Genomic DNA, 19,330 nt, shown 5'->3' with positions numbered 1-19,330 from the left:
TTTTTCATGAAAGGATGTTGTATTGTAACAAAGGCTTTCTCTGTATCTAGTGAGATGATCATATGGCATTTACATTTAACATTTGTTAATGTAATGTATCACAATTATTGATTTACATATGTTGTACCATGCCTGCATACCAGGGGTAAATCCCACTTGTTCCAGGTGAATGCTTTTTCCAGTATGTTGTTGGATTTGATTAGGTAGTATTTCGTTGAGGATTTTTGCATCTCTGTGCATCAGAGATATTGGTCCCTAGCTCTCTTTCTTTGTTGTATCTTGACCAAGAACAGTAATTTCCTCTCTGCATGGGCTTAAATATCGGAATCATCTTTTATTCCCTTCTCCCATGTGAACAAAGCACAGGACCCACTGATTCTGACCCTGTCACACACATGTAACATCACCTCCTTTCAAGCCTCTTCACATTTCATTACTTTTGCAGGATTTGTCTACTCAGCTCTCAGTCATCTGGCTGTGCCCTACTCAATCATTCTCCTCAATGATATCTTTCTAAAATTCAGATCGAAGCATAACTGTCTCCAGAAGAGAAACCTTTAATTCAGTGCTTCTCAACTGGGACGTTCATTACAATTGCCCAGGAGTTTTGAAAAAAGTGTAATATCCTGAAACTGCAAATAAGATTTCTTAAATCAGTTTATAGGAGTAAGGCATGGGCTTGCTTACTTTGAGATGAGGCATGGGTATGCATAATTTGAGAAAGTCCCATCTTCCCTGCCCCAGGGATTTTGATGTAGACGGGTGATTAAGAACCATTGCTTTATTGGAACTTCAGTGCCTACTGAACAGCTCTCAGAATCCTCTTGTGACATTTAAGGAACCACCTTCTTCCTTGAAGCTTATCTCCCTTTATTCCTTCTAAACTCTAACCTGTGGTGGAAAATGAATATAGTAGTTATTGTTTCCTGAATGCCTCCTGACATGGTGCCTTTTGGTAATCTGTTCTTGTCACCTAGAGTATTTTTTCTTCTGTATTTCTATTTTCCTCAATTTTACCTTCTCTTCAGGGTCAAACTTAAATGAGGCTAGTTAGATAAATATTCCCTTAAAGTATTTATATTAGATCTTGAGTCATAATTAGTTCCTGATGTGTATGAGTTAATGTTATTACCATGATGATGATAGTACATTCAATCAGGAAGTTCTTCTTACTCCCTAAGTCGGAATCATTCTTTCTTTCCTCTGTGTTCCCACTGCACAGTTTCTAGTCCTTCTAAAATACATGCCAGATTCTGCTTTGTTTTACAGTTATTTTTGCACCTGTGTTATCACTTCTGTTGAAGAGGAACCTTGTTGGTAGACTATATCTTGGTCATGGACTACATCAAATTCAAAACACAACAGGTACTCAACAAATATTTACTCTTAAATTGAATGTTAAACGATCTATGTGAACTATCACCCCAGCCAGAACCAGATGTCCAGGGGCATTCCATGCCCTCTTGCCCAGCATGTTTTGTCTCGGAACCGAGTAGTGGAGAAAACTGACTCAGAGCCCTTTAAATTAAAAGTGCATTTATCTGGCAAAGGAATTTACTGTTGGAGCTAGGGCAAAGGAGACATTAATATTTGTTGAGTATATACTGCCTTCAAGGACAGTGTCATCTGTTTGCCCTTGGAATAGCTGTGTAGCATGTGGCTGCTTCTGACCTAAACTGTATTCTTTTCCCATTGTTTGCTTAATCTAACATTTATGTCTGATATTTGCTTAGTGCACGTCTCCAGTTACTTCTGAGTGTTGTAAAGAGGAAACTGTTCATTAGGTGACAAAATCAGACATTGAAATTTTGCTGAGTATTCAAGACCAGGAGAATCATGCAGAGCAGAATTTGTGATGGATGTATTAGCAATGCTGTTTGAAAAGAATCAAAATATCTGAATAATTTGCTATTATGATATGCCAGGTGATTGTTTAAATTGCTTTATAAGGAGGTTGCATTTACAAGGATTTGGGGCCTTCTCTAAATTGATACTCCTGAGAAAAGTGAGGGTTTTAGCCTGTGGCATTATGTCTCTTTGAAAAGGATCAGAAATGTAGGTCTACTTTGCTGGAGTAAGGGACAAAAGTGGTTCTTTAGGTACATGCTCTCACACTGGATGGCGGTTTGGGCTCTGAGAAGTGTGACTGTATAGTTTATTGTTCAAACTGGGACACTGCAACAATAGAGCAAATTCAGATTGTCCTAGGCAATTTGGGACACTAGCTATCAGAGAAGATCACCCCACTGGGAATGAAGTCAGTGACAGCCCCTTCTTTCAACTCAATCTGAAGTGTCAAAAGAGAGGATGTGAATCCTGAGGCAAAGTACAAAGATACTCTGGATGTGCCAGATTCATTCTGAAGTGACTGGACAAAGCTAAGGGATTGATTAGAAAAATCACGGCAATGCTATGTAATCCAAGAGGCTTCTCAGTTAAAACAGCAAATTATGCAGTGGGTCTACTGGGGAAATTTAGGTCTCAACAATATTGCACTATTACCACAGTGATAGTCAGGAATGGATTACCTGAGTTAGTAATCACATTGATTGTAACTCATGTTTTCTACACTATGCAGACATGTGGTTACCCTAGGTCCTCTCCAAAACCCACCTTATCTTCACGGTTCACCAAAAAAGTGAATTCTCTGCTACAGAATTTGAGATTTAATTCATATGTTCCAGCTGAATTTCATCACCAGTTAGCTCAAAGGATAAATATGCATATCATGAAGTTGTTTATTCCACTGACACTTGGTAATTATAGCCTTGCTTTAGTTGTTCTTTCACATAAATTGTTCTGTTCTCCCAAATTGGGAATACACATCATATATTGTTGTTCCTCCTCCGTTCATGTTACTCAATTATCAATGAATACTTATTGATTTTGAAAATCTTAATTTGTATCTTGAACCATCTGGGTTTTGTCCTGAATAGAAGTGCTATTTACTTTAGCAAAATGTACCTGGGCTTTCCTCTCATTTCTGAAATATTGCCAAAGAAGAAAAATTTATCCTATGACATTCCCACTAGACTTCTTGGAGAAATAGTAGGATGGGAGTTAATATTTTAACTCACAAGGGTGATATTAGACAACTAAAGTATGCAATGGCAATGAAAGAATGAGTAAAAACATTGAAATCTATCAGATCAGAGCTGGCATTCTCGGTCTGGCTCTTATTGATTACTGGGTTTTGGAATGCAAATGTCTGAGTCTTTCTTTGTTCATTTGTAAACTACTGGTGACCATGTCTGTTTTCACAGGGCTGTGGTGAACATAAATAAGATGACATACACAAAGGCACTTAGCATAATGCCCAGAGCAATTCATGTTTTATGATAATTATCAACCTGGATGGGCCACTAATATTTTAGGGATTGCCAATTTGTATAATTCCAGATATTTTGGTTTCCTTCAGCCACATTTGGATGACCACCAATGAAGATAAGGTCAACCTTGTCAAACGGTGGTCTCTTGACATAAGTAATGGAAGTCCAAAGAACTGACTAGAGGATGAATTAGTAAACACTTGTCCTATGCAAAATTAACCATTCCTTGGTCAATTTATCACTTGTTTGACTTAAAATGATGGACTATCTTTGAATAATTAATAATTGATCTAATCTATTATAAAATGGATGCTATCTATTGAGAAATCTGATTAAAGAGCTTAGATATTTCCAGGAATGTTAGTGAAACTAGTGCCATCTTATCTGAGGCACCATCTTAGGCCCTGGCCCTGTTGCCATTTTGTACAATAAGCTTCAATCCTAAACCCAGCCTGGCTTACTAGAAGTCAGGTGACCAAATGGCCCATCCACAAGTATCAGCTCCACCCCCACCCTAAGGGGATTCACTGCTCCCACTTCCTTATCTCTGTAAAGCTCTATAAGACCTGTTCTCCCAGTACAGGCTGCTGTTCCTCTTGTACATGGAGAAGGAGCCTTGTCAGCTGACAATAAACTTTTCCCTTACTCTGGTATTTGGTGTGTTTTGTGGTGGTCTTTCCTTTCAATGAGGGGGAAAAAAATCAGATAAAGACCAATCATGTGGTATGATTACAAAACAGAATTGGCAGGAAGAGTACTATGCAAAGGGACCATCATGTGATTGGCTACCAGCTGGGCCTTAGAGCAAACAGGCTGGTGATATTTTCTTTTGAAATTGTATCTTTTTCTAAGGACCTCTTTCTAAGTCTTAAGAACTTCTGACAGGTTGGGCTGGAATACAACCTTCTAGCTGAAACTTCTTCCTGAATGGAATCTCTCTAACTTGTATTCCATTTCCTTTTTTTACCAAAAGCAGGTTATGTGTTGGTATTTATTTTCTCAAATCAGGTCCACCAGGGTTTTGTTTCTCTTAGGAAGGTTTTCCTAATGAGATATAGCTAATGAGGTATGGCTCTATTCCTTCCAAATATTATTAAAGTGTGAGCAAGCTCTTCTAATCACCCCAGAGAGTGTTCCAGATAGCAGGAATTCCAAGATTCTTCATGCATATCGTGTGTCTTGAGTGACCTACTTACCATAAGACAGTCTTTCACTTTCTCCCTTTGAACTGTGATGAAAGTAGGCTATACAAAATCTGACAGGTACAGCCTGTCAAATTAAATCCCAAGCTAGTCCTTGATGTTAAAATCCCGAAAGAGAGAGAACTTATTAAATTAAATTTACATGTGAGGATCATGAGTTCTTAGTATCCAAAGAAAATCCACACTTTTGTATTCAGTTGACAATAGTTTCATTTGAAGACAACACAAGTAAAATAATTTCCCTGTAGGTTAATGTTTAACCAATATATAAGCATATTCCTTTATATATATAATCAATATGTAACCAAAATATAACCAGTATATAATCTTAAATGGAAAGAAGCAAAGTTTTGAAAGCACTCTTTCTCTTGAGCCTTTGGAAACACACTTGGGACTTATCAAAATACAGGCCATTTATGTGAAATATTAAAAGGAATAAATATGTGAGAAAGCAAGAATATGGATTTCCAGCACTTGCCATATGTCACTTTTTCTATTTCCCTTCAAAGAGTAATATTTCCATAGGACAATATTTAATATATTAGTGGAACATTTATGTCAGAGTTAAGCTGCAATAGTGAACCTCAGTTACCTGATTTCACAGTGATCTTCCTAATATTTAATTAGCTAATAAGAAGGGTAGATAGAAATGTACAATGCTGTAATAACTAAATCATGTAAAAATAAAAATTGAGTCTTTTGCAGTGTACAGTATGTTTTGATACATGTGTTCATTATGAAATGATTGCCACAGTTAAGCTAATTAATGTGTGTGTGTGAAACATTTAAGATCTACTCTCTTAGCAAATTTGAAGTATATCATGTAGTATTCTTAATTATAGCCACTATGCTCTACATTGCATCTTCAGATCTTATTCATCTTACATGAGTGAAATTCTGTACCCTTACATTGGATCATAGCCAAAAAGTTGAGAAATGATAACTTGGTGTCCTTTGACAAACATCCCTTTATTTCCTGTGGCCCACAGTCTCTGCAAACCAATTTTATTCTCTGAATGTCTGAATCCAACTTTTTTTAGATTCCGCATATAAGTGACATGTAAGTGACAATGTTTATCTTTCTGTGCCTGGTTAATTTCATTTAGCATATTCTCCTGATGTCATTTACTTGTCTGCATTCTCTTGGGGCTCCTTGAGACTCTTTAAGATGATTATTTTGACTCACCAGTCAGACTATTCATAGATCTCTATTTCTCTAGGGTCAGTTACTGATAATTTATTGTTTCTCTGATTATTCATTATCCTTGTGTCCTGTGTTAGTGTTTGCACATTTGATAAAGTTAACCCTTTTCTAGTCTTTACAGAGTAACATGGACAAAGAATACCCTTCACCAATCAGTTCATCCAGACATACTGGCTGGCATGGTCTGGAGGCAGGCCTGCTCCTGGAGGCCTTGGGTGGTGGGTGGGCATTGTGGCACAGCAGGTTCAGCTGTCATTTAGGATGCCTGCAACCATATGGGAGTGCTATTTCAAGTCCTGGCTACCGCTACACTGCTTCTGATCCAGCTTTCTGTTAAAGCACCTGGGAAACAGTGGATGATTCAGTACTTGAATTTCTGTCATCCATGCAGGAAACCTGAATGGAGTTCCTGGCTTCTGGCTTCACTTGCCCCATCCCTGGCTATTGTAGCCAAATGGGAGAGTGAACTGGTGGATGGAAAAATCTCTCCTTCTTCACTCTTTCAAATGAATAAATATTAGGGGAAAAATGTATCTCTAGTAGTCTCCAGCCTAGTACCTGGGTCCATGAGGAGAGGTGGCTTGGAATCTGTTTCTACATGACTTTAAAGCTTGGGTCCACAGATACTGCAATGGCACTACTGTGGGCTTGAGCTCGACTTTGCAAGGGCCACCTTATCACTGAGGTAAGCCTGTAACCTGGAGCCATGGGCCAGCCTGGTGCTGGCATTCACCAGGGTGGGCCCAGTGCGGATGTCTATGGCAAGTAGGGTATTATTTACTTCCACCATACAGTGGCTGTCCCTCTGTGTGCTAGGCCAGCAGTCTTAGGAGGGAAAGGATGTAGGTAAAAAGGAATGTTTTTCTACTCTTTTCAGTGTATCTTTTCTTGTTTCTGTGCAATAGCCAGATGTTATAATCTCTCATCTGCATTCATTAGCTCTTTAGGAGACACTTTTGTGCACAGGTCATTATTAAAATTGATGTTTCTGGGAATGGATGAGTTCTGGAAAGTCTTGTTCTTCCACCTTGCTGATACCATGCCAATAAATGTAAGCCTCAGTGTTTTCAACTAAAAAATGGAGAAATATGTACAGCACCTACCTTACAGGATTGTTCTACCAGGTAAATGATGTGGTGGTGAAAAGCATTTAGCTTGAGGTCTAGCTCAATGAAAATTAGATTTCCTTTTTATGATATTTATCACTATTACAAAATTAACTGGTTGATTGGGATGGGAGGACTCTCATTTTTCTTATTTTTTATAAGTAAAAGATAAGAAAATCTATTTAAAGGGAGAGAGAGAGTGATACAGAAAGAGAGGGAGAGAGAAAGAGTAGGAGAGTGTGAGAGCCCATCTGTTCCCCGGTTCACTCCCCAAATGCCCGCAATAGCCTGGATTGGACCAGGCTGAAGCCAGGACCCAGGAATTCCATCTTGGTTTCCCATTTGGGTGGCAGAGACAGAAGTTCTTGAGTCATCACCTGCTGTCTCCCAGGGTGTGTACCAGCAGGCAGTTGGATTGGTAGCAGAGATGGGACTCCATCCCAGGCACTCTGATATGGGATGCTGATGTCCTAAATATTGGCTTAACCTCTGTGCCATGATGCATAACCCATTTTACCTTTTATATATGGCTAATAGAAGAAAAGTTAGAGTGAACCTAGTTAAGGGGACTAAACTGAATTAAACTAACACCACTCTCAAACTTTATCCCGTTGTAAAACCCATAGCTAACCTACTACCAAATGGCAGAAAAATAGACTCCAGGGACAAATTTTTCATGATAATTTAAACTCTGATAGTCTAGCCCTGGGAGAGTATGTCCTTAGTAGGGCTCTTCTCAGACTCGCTGGAGGTAAGGGAAAAGAAGAGAAGAAAGGATTTTAGGACATTCTGTTCCCAATTTAACAGCCTAAAGAAAGAGCAAGAGTGTGATTATAGATGGACATGAAAAGTACACAGCATATGTGAAGGAGCTGCCACTTGGCACCATTATACCACATTAACCAGGATACATTATTTTTTATTTTTTGGACAAAGGTCTGGGTGTTTGGCCAAAATCAAGACAAAACCTACTTCATTAATTGCTGTTCTACCTATTATTGGCCTATATAAATCAGCATACCCAACAGTGTTAAAGAAGTGATATTGAAAACTCATAGAATTCCAGATTTTGAGGACTCTCTGGGATGAGGATATGATTTCCCATCACTTGAATAAATTTTTCAGAAATAGTGAAGTATAGAGAAGACAACCGCCACTTAAACCCGGGTTATAATCTTGACTTTATTATTTATTTTTGGGCAAATTGCTAGATTTCTCTCAGTTTCATTTTCTTTTCTTTCTTTCTTTCTTTCTTTCTTTCTTTCTTTCTTTCTTTCTTTCTTCTTCTTCTTCTTTTTTTTTTTTGACAGGCAGAGTGGACAGTGAGAGAGAGAGACAGAGAGAAAGGTCTTCCTTTTTCCACTGGTACACCCCACAATGGCCGCTGCAGCTGGCGCGCTGTGGCCGGTGCACTGTGGCCGGTGTACCCCGCTGATCCCAAGCCAGGAACCAGGTGCTTTTCCTGGTCTCCCATGCGGGTGCAGGGCCCAAGGACTTGGGCCATCCTCCACTGCACTCCGGGGCCATAGCAGAGAGCTGGGCAGGAAGAGGAGCGACTGGGACAGAATCTGGCGCCCTGACCGGGACTAGAACCCGGTGTGCCAGCGCCGCAGGTGGAGGATTAGCCTATTGAGCTGTGGCACTGGCCTCAGTTTCATTTTCTTCACTTGTAAAACAGACATAAGATTTGGAGGGTTTTTAAAGACAAGTCAATAACATTTTGAAATTACATATGTGTGCTTATAAAGGTCTTGCTGGAAGATAGATGGACTATATGCTCACACAAACTGCTAATTAAAGGAAGCTGACTAAGGGAACTATTTACAGTGGCATGGGCAGGTACAATAGACTTAATGTGTCCCTCTAAAATCTGTGTATTGAAATCCTATTCCCTAGTGTCATGGTGTTATGCGGTAGGGCCTTTGAGAAGTAGTTAATGAGGGTAAAGCCCTCATGAATAGGATTAAAGAGATCCCAGAGAGTTCTCTTACTGTCTTTCCACCTTGTGAGGGCACAGAGGAGTTGGCAGTCTGTTGACTAGAAGAGGACCCTCTCCAGAACCTGACCTTGCTGGCACCCTGACCTCAGGCATCCAGCCTTCAAGTCTGTTAAGAAATAAATCTGTTGTTATCAGCCGCCCAAACTAGGATACTTGGTCATAGCAAATCAAAGAGACTGGCACAACAGGTTTTTAGGAAAGTCAGTAAGGGATGATGCCAACAGCAGGCGGTAGGGAAGAACATTTCTATCTCTGGTCCTGGACAGGCAACATGAGGGAGAGGGTTGCCTAACCAAAGCTGTGGTTCTGCCTGAGGGATACATCCAAGCTGTAATGAATCAGTAAGGAGACACAGGGGAATTAGTTCCTAACCTTTTTCTTCCTACTGTTTCCTTCCTCTATCTCCAATGATCAAAATTAATTTGAAGCCAGAACTCAAGGGAACCCATTGAAGCATTCTATGTGAGAATCTTGTAGTACACAGAGCAGGAAAGAAAAAGGAAAAGTGAGTCTGGAGGGACAAATGGAAAATAACTAGAGAAAGGCAGAAGGTACCTAGTATGTTCTGACTTACAGATAGTAGTTATAACTACTCTAATAATGAAAAGAATACATAGGCTTCAGATTCAAGTTCTACTTTTATGGACTACCAGTGGGTAACTCAAGAACTTTTCTGAAATATTCAAAGCTTTATAAACATAGAAATATATTTCATTTTGCTTCATGTCTTGAGATTTTTCTGATACCATTATCTTGTATGCTCAATTGTACACGTCATGTTTACAAGTTTAACAGCATTGCTCCAGAATTCTGTGAAAAGATGGTACGTGTGATGGACATTAGGGTAATGTAAAATTCTAGCGCTCACCATTTCTTCAAGTTGGACTTCCTTCTCTAGACAGTCAACTTTTTCTAGGAAACCCTCCTTTGTCAGTTAGTGAAACAACCAGTATTGCAATTTAGTGCTTTCAGATATATTCACATTGTGTGGAAAATTTTTACCTTTTCCTAAACATCTGAAAAAAGACTTGCAATATATGATTTGTGATAAAATTTTACATGGAAGTAATTTTAAAGAGGGAAGTAGTTGTGGTTAGGCAAGTTAGTAATGTTTTAAACCTATTCCTTACATATCAGTAGTCGTTAACCAGAAGGTTCCCTCTCACTTTGACTATAAAATTTCAAAGGGCTTCTCAGAAAATCCAGATTTCTTCACCATCTTTGTCAATCACCAAAAATTTACAATTTGAAACTGGTATGTCTTCAATCACAGAGATGTTTGGCACTAAATACAGAAAATCTGAAAAGAACTATGCAATAAGAAGATACATGATTTTAAAAATAATACACTTTATAGTATAGATAACTTTGTTGGATATTGTCTCAATAAAAACTAATAGTTGGGCCGGCGCCGTGGCTCGATAGGCTAATCCTCCACCTGCGGCGCTGGCACACCGGGTTCTAGTCCCGGTTGGGGCACCGGATTCTGTCCCGGTTGCCCCTCTTCCAGGCCAGCTCTCTGCTATGGTCCGGGAAGGCAGTGGAGGATGGCCCAAGTCCTTAGGCCCTGCACCCACATGGGAGACCAGGAGAAGCACCTGGCTCCTGGCTTCGAATCAGCGCGGTGCGCAGGCTGCAGCACACCAGCTGTGGCTGCCATTGGAGGGTGAACCAACGGCAAAGGAAGACCTTTCTCTCTGTCTCTCTCTCTCACTGTCCTGTTGTCACTGCCTGTCAAAACAACAACAACAACAACAACAACAACAACACTAATAGTTGGCAGAGATTGTGATTTTACTTTTGTAAATGAGAGAGACAGAGAGAAGACAGAGATGCTCGTTTACTACCCAAATGCCTACAACACAAGCTGGACAGGTCAACGACAGGAACCAGGAACTCAGCCTAGGTCTCTCATGTGAATGTTAGGGACCCAACTATTTGAGTCATCACCTGCTGCCTCCCAGCGTGTGCATTAGCAGGAAGCTGGAATTGGGAGTCGAGCTGGGACTTGAACACAGCCACTCTGATGTGGGATGCAGGAGTTTCAAGCAGCATCTTAACCAGTGAATTGAATGTCTGCACCTAAATCCCTTTCTTAAGAGGCAACCACTTTGAAATGTTTTGGTAGTTCTATTTGGTCTTTATCTCCATATTTCTAAATAACTTACTTATTGCATTATTAATTATTCAGTTTTAGATATAACTTTGTTACAATTATGAAAAGTGAGAATTTGGTTCTTTTACATTGAAATTTGTACAGAATATTTCTGCTCAGTCTACTCACATCTTTAGACATTTGTAATACTTGTTTTTTTATTACATTCACATTTTATGTTTTATTATGATTATGATTATTTATTCATTGCCAAGGTAATGTTTACTGATGTTAATTGCCCTTTTTTCTCATCTGCCTTGCTTTTTTTCAGATTTGTGGGTAAATCTTCTCATTTTTCCTAAAATTTTTTAAAAAGTCTGTCTACTTTTAACAACTTTCAGGTTATCAATTAATTTTACTATTTCTTTTATCTCTGGAGATAACCTTTCCTGGTGACTTCTCTCTTCTTGCCTCAGTTTAGACTGGCTGCTCTCTAGGCCTACTGCCATCTGTGATCCCGGAACTTCATTTTAGAATCCTATTAGGATTTCTTTTCTCCTGTGATGAATTCCTGAATCTCATGGGATTTAAATATTGAGTTGTTATATAAATTAAAATGTGTTTATTTTAACCTTTCATTATATCAATTGTTTGGTTAGGTATAGAATTCTAAGTTCCTTGTGTTTTCCTTCAGAAGTTGCAATGCAATGCTCCATTGTCTTTTAGCTTTTTTTGCTACTGAGTATTTGGAAGTGATTCAAATTCACTGTAAATTTCCTCTCTGTCCCTGTTCTGATTGTATTTTATTTTTTCATTTGGGGAAGATTTTAGGTTCTTCCTGTCATTCTCAATGTTCTAAAATTTTTACAATGGTATATCTTGACCTAGGTATGTTTTCATTTGTTTTATTGGGCACTCAGTGGATCCTTAAAATTGGAGAACAAATGCCCTTCAAATTATGTCTCATTTTTATTTTTTTTCTTCTTTCTTTAATTTCTTAGTTTCCTGAATTAAGATACTGACCTGCTGGATGGATCCTTTAATTTTCTTATTTTTTACATTTTTATTACTTTGTCATTTTGTTCTATTTTCTCTTTACTGATTATTATTTTTTCCATGGCATTCTATTCATGTTTTATAGACTTTTTAAAAGATTTTATTTATTTATTTGAGAGGTAGAGTTATAGACAGTGAGAGAGACAGAGAGAAAGGTTTTCCTTCCATTGGTTCACTCTCCAAATGGCCGCAACGGCTGGAGCTGCACCGATCCGAAGCCAGGATCCAGGTGCTTCCTCCTGGTCTCCCATGTGGGTGCAGGGGCCCAAGCACTTGGGCCATCTTCTACTGTTTTCACAGACCACAGCAGAGAGCTGGACTGGAAGAGGAGCAACGGGGCCTAGAACCGGTGCCCATATGGGATGCTGGTACCGCTGGCGGAGGATTAACCTAGTGTGCCATGGCGCCAGCCCCTATAGACATTTTTTTTAAAAGTTAACTTTCAGCCACCTGTTTCATCTCTCTTTCTTTCAGGCACTAAGCTTTCAGTTTTTTTTTTTTTTCTATCTGCCAAATCAGTCAGTAAGAGTTAAATAAAGCAAAGTTATTGGTAATGAAAGGAAGCTGTCAGTAACAATGCAGCACTGAAGCTTTTAAGAAAACCAGTGCTAGTCAGCCTGTTTGCTAGGTTCATTAACAGAATAGAGGTGCCATTAGGCAGGTATTAATTAGAAGATAAGAGAAGCTGGCCTCTATGTCCACTGGAGGCACAAGAGGAGAAAAGCGCCTTCAGATAGAAAAAGTATAATTTTTTACAAAGAGAATCAAAACAGAGTGGACACCTATGACTTAGTCTGCTCAGCCTTTCAGAAATGCTCCCTTCTCCATACCACAGGCGCTACTACAATTTGTGACTTTGTCTGCTGTTCACTTGGGTAGCCCAGGAGTGGGAATCAGATCCGAGAGATGAAATATAGATTTCTAAGATATAGAAATTGAATGTTTTAAGGAAACATATTTCTTGCCAAACAAAGCTGAGAAGGAGAGAAGTTTTACAGTGAAAATCCACACAGATGCACAAGCAGATGCCTAGAGGCAAGTGATCACTGAAGAAGCAAGACAGAATCTCACAGGCTTAGGGCTCAGTGTTGCTGAGCCCAGCCTCATCATGTCCTGGGGACTTCAATATCATCATTGAATTGTCTTTTTGATAGAAGCTAGTTTGAGTTGGTCTTACTGTTTCGACAAAAACAAAAATCCCTATATAATATGCTCAGTGTATTTGATGTTTTCAAACAAATAGCAATGTGCTAATGCTACATATACCTAATCTTACTAAATCATCACAAAAACCTCTGCAAGGTTGTTAATATTGCTTTAAATAAGAGGAAACTTTAGAATCCAACAACTCCGAATAGACAATTCTACTTAGATCTTTTACAGGTATTTGAAATCAACACATCTGACAGAACTATTTCTCCATCTGTAAAATGAAAAAGACTGTTCTTGCTGACTGAAATGCTCTTCCATCTACATATGTCCATCCTTTCCTTCTTGAAGTGTTAGCTTAATCATCCTCAGAGAAGCCTGCTCTGCCTTCCCAGTCTACAGTAGGCCCCCTGTTAGCACTGCTATTCTCCTCACCACAATTATAATTACATATGCAGGTTTTGTTTAGTTCTTTTGCACACTTTGCGTTATACAAAGAACTTTATTCATTCATTATATAATACATTTTATTTGCCATTCTAGCCCTTGCATCTAGCACAGTGCCTGAAACAGGGAGGATGTCCCACAAATGTATTTAAATAAATTAAAGATTTTTTTAGTTAAAGGTTCATTTAATTTATTTGAAAGGCAGAGTTACAGAGAGAAAGAGAGACAGAGAGAGACAGAGAGAAAGAAAGAGAGAGAGAGAGAGAGGTCTTTCATCTGCTAGTTCACTCCCCAAATGGCCCAGTCAAAACTGGGCTAGATGGAAGCCAGGAGCTTCTTCCGGGTCTCTCACGTGGGTGCAGGGGCCCAAGTACTTGGGCTGTCCTCTATTACATTCCCAGGTGCATTAACAGGGAACTGGGTAAGAAGTAGAGCAGCCAGGACTAGAATTGGTTCCCATATGGGATGCCAGCACTACAGGTAACAGCCTAACCCACTACACCACTTTTTTCTTTTTTTAAATTAGACTTCTAAATGTTTACTTTCATGTTTTCATGAGGCTAAACTCAATAACTTTCAACACCTATTTATTGAGTGATTAGTACATGCAGGGTCCTGTGTTAGGTCCTGGTATAGCTTTACTCCATATAATGTTCCCTCTGTACCTAATAGACCATCTTCTTTCTACAAGCTACACTACTTTTTCTATTTGAAATTTTTATAAACACCTTACTGTAAGAACAGAAAGCAGTTACTCCAACCATGATGGACTAGATCCATCAAGCATTAGGTTCTTTTCCCTATCCATTATATACAGTGACTTAATGGTACCACTAACAGTCCAGTGGCAGATAAGGAGCAGGTTTTCACATCTGTTTGGCAACTAATCCCTTAATTCTTTGGGTTAATGTATACCTTCAATTTCTTGTATTAAAGCGATAACAATACTAGAGTTTAAGTCATAATATTAGTAGTAATTGGATTAATCAATTGTATAGCAGTCCCCCCATTACCTATGGTTTCAGTTAGCTGTAGTAAACTGCCATGTGAAAATACTAGATAGAAAATTCCATGTATAAACAATTCATTGTTTTAACTCATGTACTGTGTTCTGAGTAGTGTGATGAAATCTGGAGTTGTTCCAGTCCCTCTCACTTGGAATAGGAATCATCTCTTGGTCCAGTGTATCTGCTATTTGTGCATTAGTCACTTGGTAGTCTTCTTAGTTATCAAATGCAGTGCTTGTGTTCAAGTAACCCTTGCAGTTGCCTAATGCCATGTCACAATGTCTACATCATTCACCTCAGTTCATTTCATCACAAGAAGGATATCATACCATAGAAGGGTGAGCACAGCACAGTAAGATATTTTGAAAGACCACATTCACATAGCTTTTATTTTAATATACTGGCATACAATTGTTTTATTTGTTAGTTGTTAATCTCTTATGTGCCTAATATATATAAAGTTTATCACAAGTAAGGAAAAACATAGTATATCTATATATACATGATGTTTTATATATATTTATATATATATACATATACAGTAATATCCAGTTTCAGGCATCTAGTGGAAATATTGTAATGTATCTACCACATATAAGAGGAGACTAGAGGAGACTACATACACTTTTTTTTTTTAAAGATTTATTTTATTTATTTGAGAGACAGAGTTACAGGGAGAAGCAGAGACACACAAGAGGTCTTCCATCTGCTGGTTCACTCCCCAGATGACCGCAATGGCCAGAGCTGAGCCAATCCAAAGTCAGGAGCCAGGAGCTTCTTCTGGGTCTCCCATGTGGGTACAAGGGCCCAAGGACTTGGGCTATCCTCTGCTGCTTTCCCAGGCACATTAGCAGGAAGCTGGATCGGAAGCGGAGCAACCAAGACTTGACGGCACCCATATGGGATGCTGGTGCTTCAGGCCAGGGCTTTAACTCGCTGTGCTACATGCCGGCCCCTACATATCCTTCTAATTTATGAAATAGTTTGCCAAAGTTAGAATAGGTATGTTTTTAAAAAGATTTATTTATTTGAAAGGCAGAGTTATAGAGACAGGGAGAGAGAGAGAGGGAGATATTGAGATCTTCCATCTGCTGGTTCACTCCCCAAATGGCTGCAACAGCCGGAGCTGAGCAAATACAAAGCCAGGAGCCTGGAGCTTCTTCTGGGTCTCCCACGTGGGTGCAGGGGCCCAAGGACTTGGGCCACCCTCCGTTGCTTTCCCAGGTGCATTAGCAGGGAGCTGGATCAGAAGTGGAGAAGCCAGGACTCCAACCAGCACCTAAAGAGAATGCCGGCACTGCAGGCGGCAGCTTTACCTGCTATGCCACAGCATCAGCCCCAGAATAAATATGTTCCTAAACAGTGACATATAAAAGACACAATTCTCTTGAATCTTATAATCCTATTTTTATTACTTGCCTTATCCCATTATGACACTATAAAGACACTGAGCCTGGCTGCTTGCTTCAACCCAGGCCTCTCCAAAGAAACCCAGGCCTATATTCAAATCAGGTCTTTTTTTCCTTCCATATTTTCAGATTAGCTTTCTCTGATGCTGAAATTAGGGGACAATAGTTTTTGATCTCCTTTAACATTCAAAAGAATGGTGTTCTTTTGAAATATAGTTCCAAGTGTTCTTATTACAATGGGTGGTTTTGAGAACAATTACTTGAGGGCTCTCACTGCTGACTCCTCTCTCCTTTCCTGATGATCTCTAACCAGATGATCACCCCAGCACGGGTTAGGGATCATTGCAGTAGTTCCTTTCCAGGATAGATTAGGTATTCTCTTTTCTCTTTTCTATCTCCCCTCCCCTCTCCCCCTGCCCTTCCCTTGTCCTCTCACTCCTACATTTTCAGTATTCATCAGGAACACTTCAAATAAAACCTCTCTATGGGACTTGCATAGGTATGTGAATGAGGGATTAGGATTGATTGAAGGTAAAAACAGTTTGGCAAACCATCACTATCATTGGTTATCTAGTGAAAATCTTCACAGAATCCAAGAGGAGGAAAGGCGTTATGTAATCCTGTACCTTTGTGATATCAGGCTTTTAAATATTTAGCACCATAACCACGCAGTGCTGCTAGGTATCAACTCGCTTAAAAAACAAAAAACAACTCTCCTAAAACGCAACAGACAAAAATTGTCTGGTCCGAGCAGAAAGAACTATGAAATGGAAAAAAGAAAGAAAGAAAGAAAGCAATTGCAAAATCAAGTGTTTTCAAACCAGAAGCATACTTCTTCCGTGGGTTCATGGAACACTGATTGGCACCCACGGTGAGGATCCAGTTTTGCATGCTGGTTGAGGCCCCCACTCTGGCTGCCGAGACAACTCCAACTCTGTTGTTCGTTCACTAGTTCGCTGTCCTCAGTAAGAGGTTCCTTATTTGTAAAACGGACAGAAGCACCACAAATTACCTCACAGGGTTGTCAGAGTTCAGTAAGACAATGTATAGTGCTTGAGAAGACTGGACACTGTTATCAGAGTCATTACTCGTAACCCCAACTTCCTTCCGGCACCGTGGTCAAAGATCTTGAAAGGCCTCCGGATCGAGTGGGTTCACTTCGTGACTGCATCCTGTCTCCAAAGAAGAGCACAGGCGACCTAAGGCAAAGGGTGGTCAGAGCCCCAACACGGAGAGGGCAGATCCCGACCTGTGAGGTTTTCCAAGGAGACTGACCAGTGCTGCGGCTTGTATATGGACGGGCGCGTCGCTTCTCGGCCTTTTGGCTAAGATCAAGAGTAAATGGACAGGCGCCCGAAATTTAAGTTCGCGAGTCTGCGCCAGCTCTACGCTCCTGCCGCGAGTCATCTCCAGAGCGTCCCCGCTCCGTTATCCCGCCCTCTGCAGCCTGACGTCGCCCTGGCCTCGCTCCAGGGCTGGGTCTTCTGCCACGCCGGCTCCTCCTCACAGGCCGCGCCCGCGGGTCCCCGGGGCAGAGCGCCCTCGCACCCCCGCGGCGCGTGGGCCAGGCCGCCCCACTGCGCATGCTCGGCGCTGCGCGGGTGGGGAGAACGGGGCCGGGAGGCGGGCGCCGGGGCTCGGGTCCCGCGGGGCTGAGGAGGCCTCGGCCTGACGCCGGCCACTCAGCGGCGAGAGAGCGGTCACCCGGGCGGCGGCGTCCTGGAGACCCCGGAGAGATGGAAGCGGCGGCGGCGCCGGCGGCGGCCGAGGCGGCGATGCACGAGGAGCTAGGTCTGTGTCGGGGTGTGGGCGGGAGGCGCCGCGGGACCCTGGCCCACTCCCGCGCTCCGTCCGTATCGGGGCGGTGTTCTCTGTGTGCGAGACCCGTGATGTGCGGGGCGTTGTGTGTGTGTGTGTGTGACGGCTCTTAGGGTGTGCGGTACCTCTCCTCGGGGTACTCGGGCTGGCCAGAGGCCTGGGTGCTGTCGGCCCCGGGCTCCGCTCCCACGCAGGAGCCGGCTGTGTGGCGGACGGGCCTGCTGGCGTCAAGCCGGGCCCAGAGCGCTCAGGAGTGGGTGTGTGCGCTGCGGCGTGGGGAGGGCGCGGGGTGTCCACGTCGGAAGCCCGCTGGAGCCTGCGCGGTGACTCTCGCGGGTTTTTTCCAGGGATGCTGTAAGGAAGTTTCCGGCGTTTGTGTCTTGCGAACGCGGCAGCCCGTGGCTGTGGCGGGAGCGCAGACCCGGACGTGCGCGCCGGGCCCAGCGGGAGGTACCTGTAGCTGGCGCACTTGACCGAGTTGTCTTCCTGCTTTCCTCTGTGCTGTCCTAGGCGACGGGGCAGAGTTTGTTTTCCCGCTGCGCGAAAGCAAATACAAGTTAAGGTCAGGGTGGGAAAAATGCCCTCCCAGTTAGGAATTCCACGCTGGATGGTTCAAAGTGAGCTTCAGTTTAAATAACAGGCTGATGATCTTGGAATAGTGTGCACTGCATATTGCAGTTGATTTCTGTTAAATCATAATAGAAGCAATAAATGAAACTTTGTTGAGTGTTTACTGCGTGCAAGCAGTGTGCTAGGTGTTACATATATGCATTGTCTCCTTTAATCCTCACAAGGATTTGGTGAGGTAGCATAGGGCCTATTATTATCCTAGTTTTATAGATGTAGTCACTTAAATTTTATTAGTGGCAGAATCAAGTTATGAATGCAAGTCTAACACAAGTTTAAATTCGCCAATAATCTTGTATTAGTGAAGATGTGGGAAGTGGGTATTCTCAGACATTGCTGGTAGGAACAGCATAATGTACCTTTTATCCTTTGACACAGAAAACATTGCATTTCTTGAGCATTTCCCAAAAGGTCATGTAACAAGTGTGTATATGTCAGGAGATTGTCATTACAGTAGTTGTAATAGAGAAAGGCTGGTAGCTATCTCAGTGTGTAATTAAAGGAAACTGGCTAGGCAGTTGTGATATACAGGGTAGCCATTAAAAGTGGCATCCAAAGATGTTCCTCATATACAATTTTATTAACTGAAAAAAGTTTCAGATTATTTCATCATTTTTTCAGGTTACGTGGGTGCATTTAGCACATATTCCTTGAGCTTCTTCAGGGCACTTGAGATACGTTGTGAACAAAGCAAGCTACCATTCTTGTTCTCATGGAGCTTGTTTTTAGTAAGGAGGAGCAGATAGTAAACATTTAAAGGCAATAATCAGCTAGTTATATGCTCTATGAAAAGTGTTGTGGAAAACAAATGCAAGGCAAGAGAAATCAGGAGTGGGCAGTTTACAGTATTTTATAACTTTTACAAGGATGGACTTCACAGAG

The 19,330-nt window shown here is 41.2% G+C and overlaps 1 protein-coding gene across 2 annotated transcripts in view; it reads left to right on the top strand.

Annotated features, from left to right (window-relative positions):
* Window positions 1–1,347: 1,347 nt before the first annotated feature.
* Window positions 1,348–19,330, top strand: part of SLC36A4 (solute carrier family 36 member 4) — a 76,078-nt gene continuing 58,095 nt past the window's right edge. Inside the window, exon 1 of one of the 2 annotated variants that reach the window (XM_062196865.1) lies at window positions 1,348–1,365. Coding sequence is in view for 1 of the 2 variants with exons in the window: in XM_062196864.1 (XP_062052848.1) it covers window positions 17,740–17,794 (55 nt within the window). In the remaining variant the exon portion in view is untranslated. Of the gene's footprint in view, window positions 1,366–17,626; window positions 17,795–19,330 lie in introns of those variants that run through there. The other variant, XM_062196864.1, reaches the window with a different exon arrangement.

Source organism: Lepus europaeus, chromosome 7 (assembly GCF_033115175.1).
Source record: "Lepus europaeus isolate LE1 chromosome 7, mLepTim1.pri, whole genome shotgun sequence".
Classification (NCBI taxonomy): Eukaryota; Metazoa; Chordata; class Mammalia; order Lagomorpha; family Leporidae; genus Lepus; species Lepus europaeus.
Note: the sequence above shows the minus strand (reverse complement) of the source record. Positions and strands in the feature narration are given on the sequence as shown.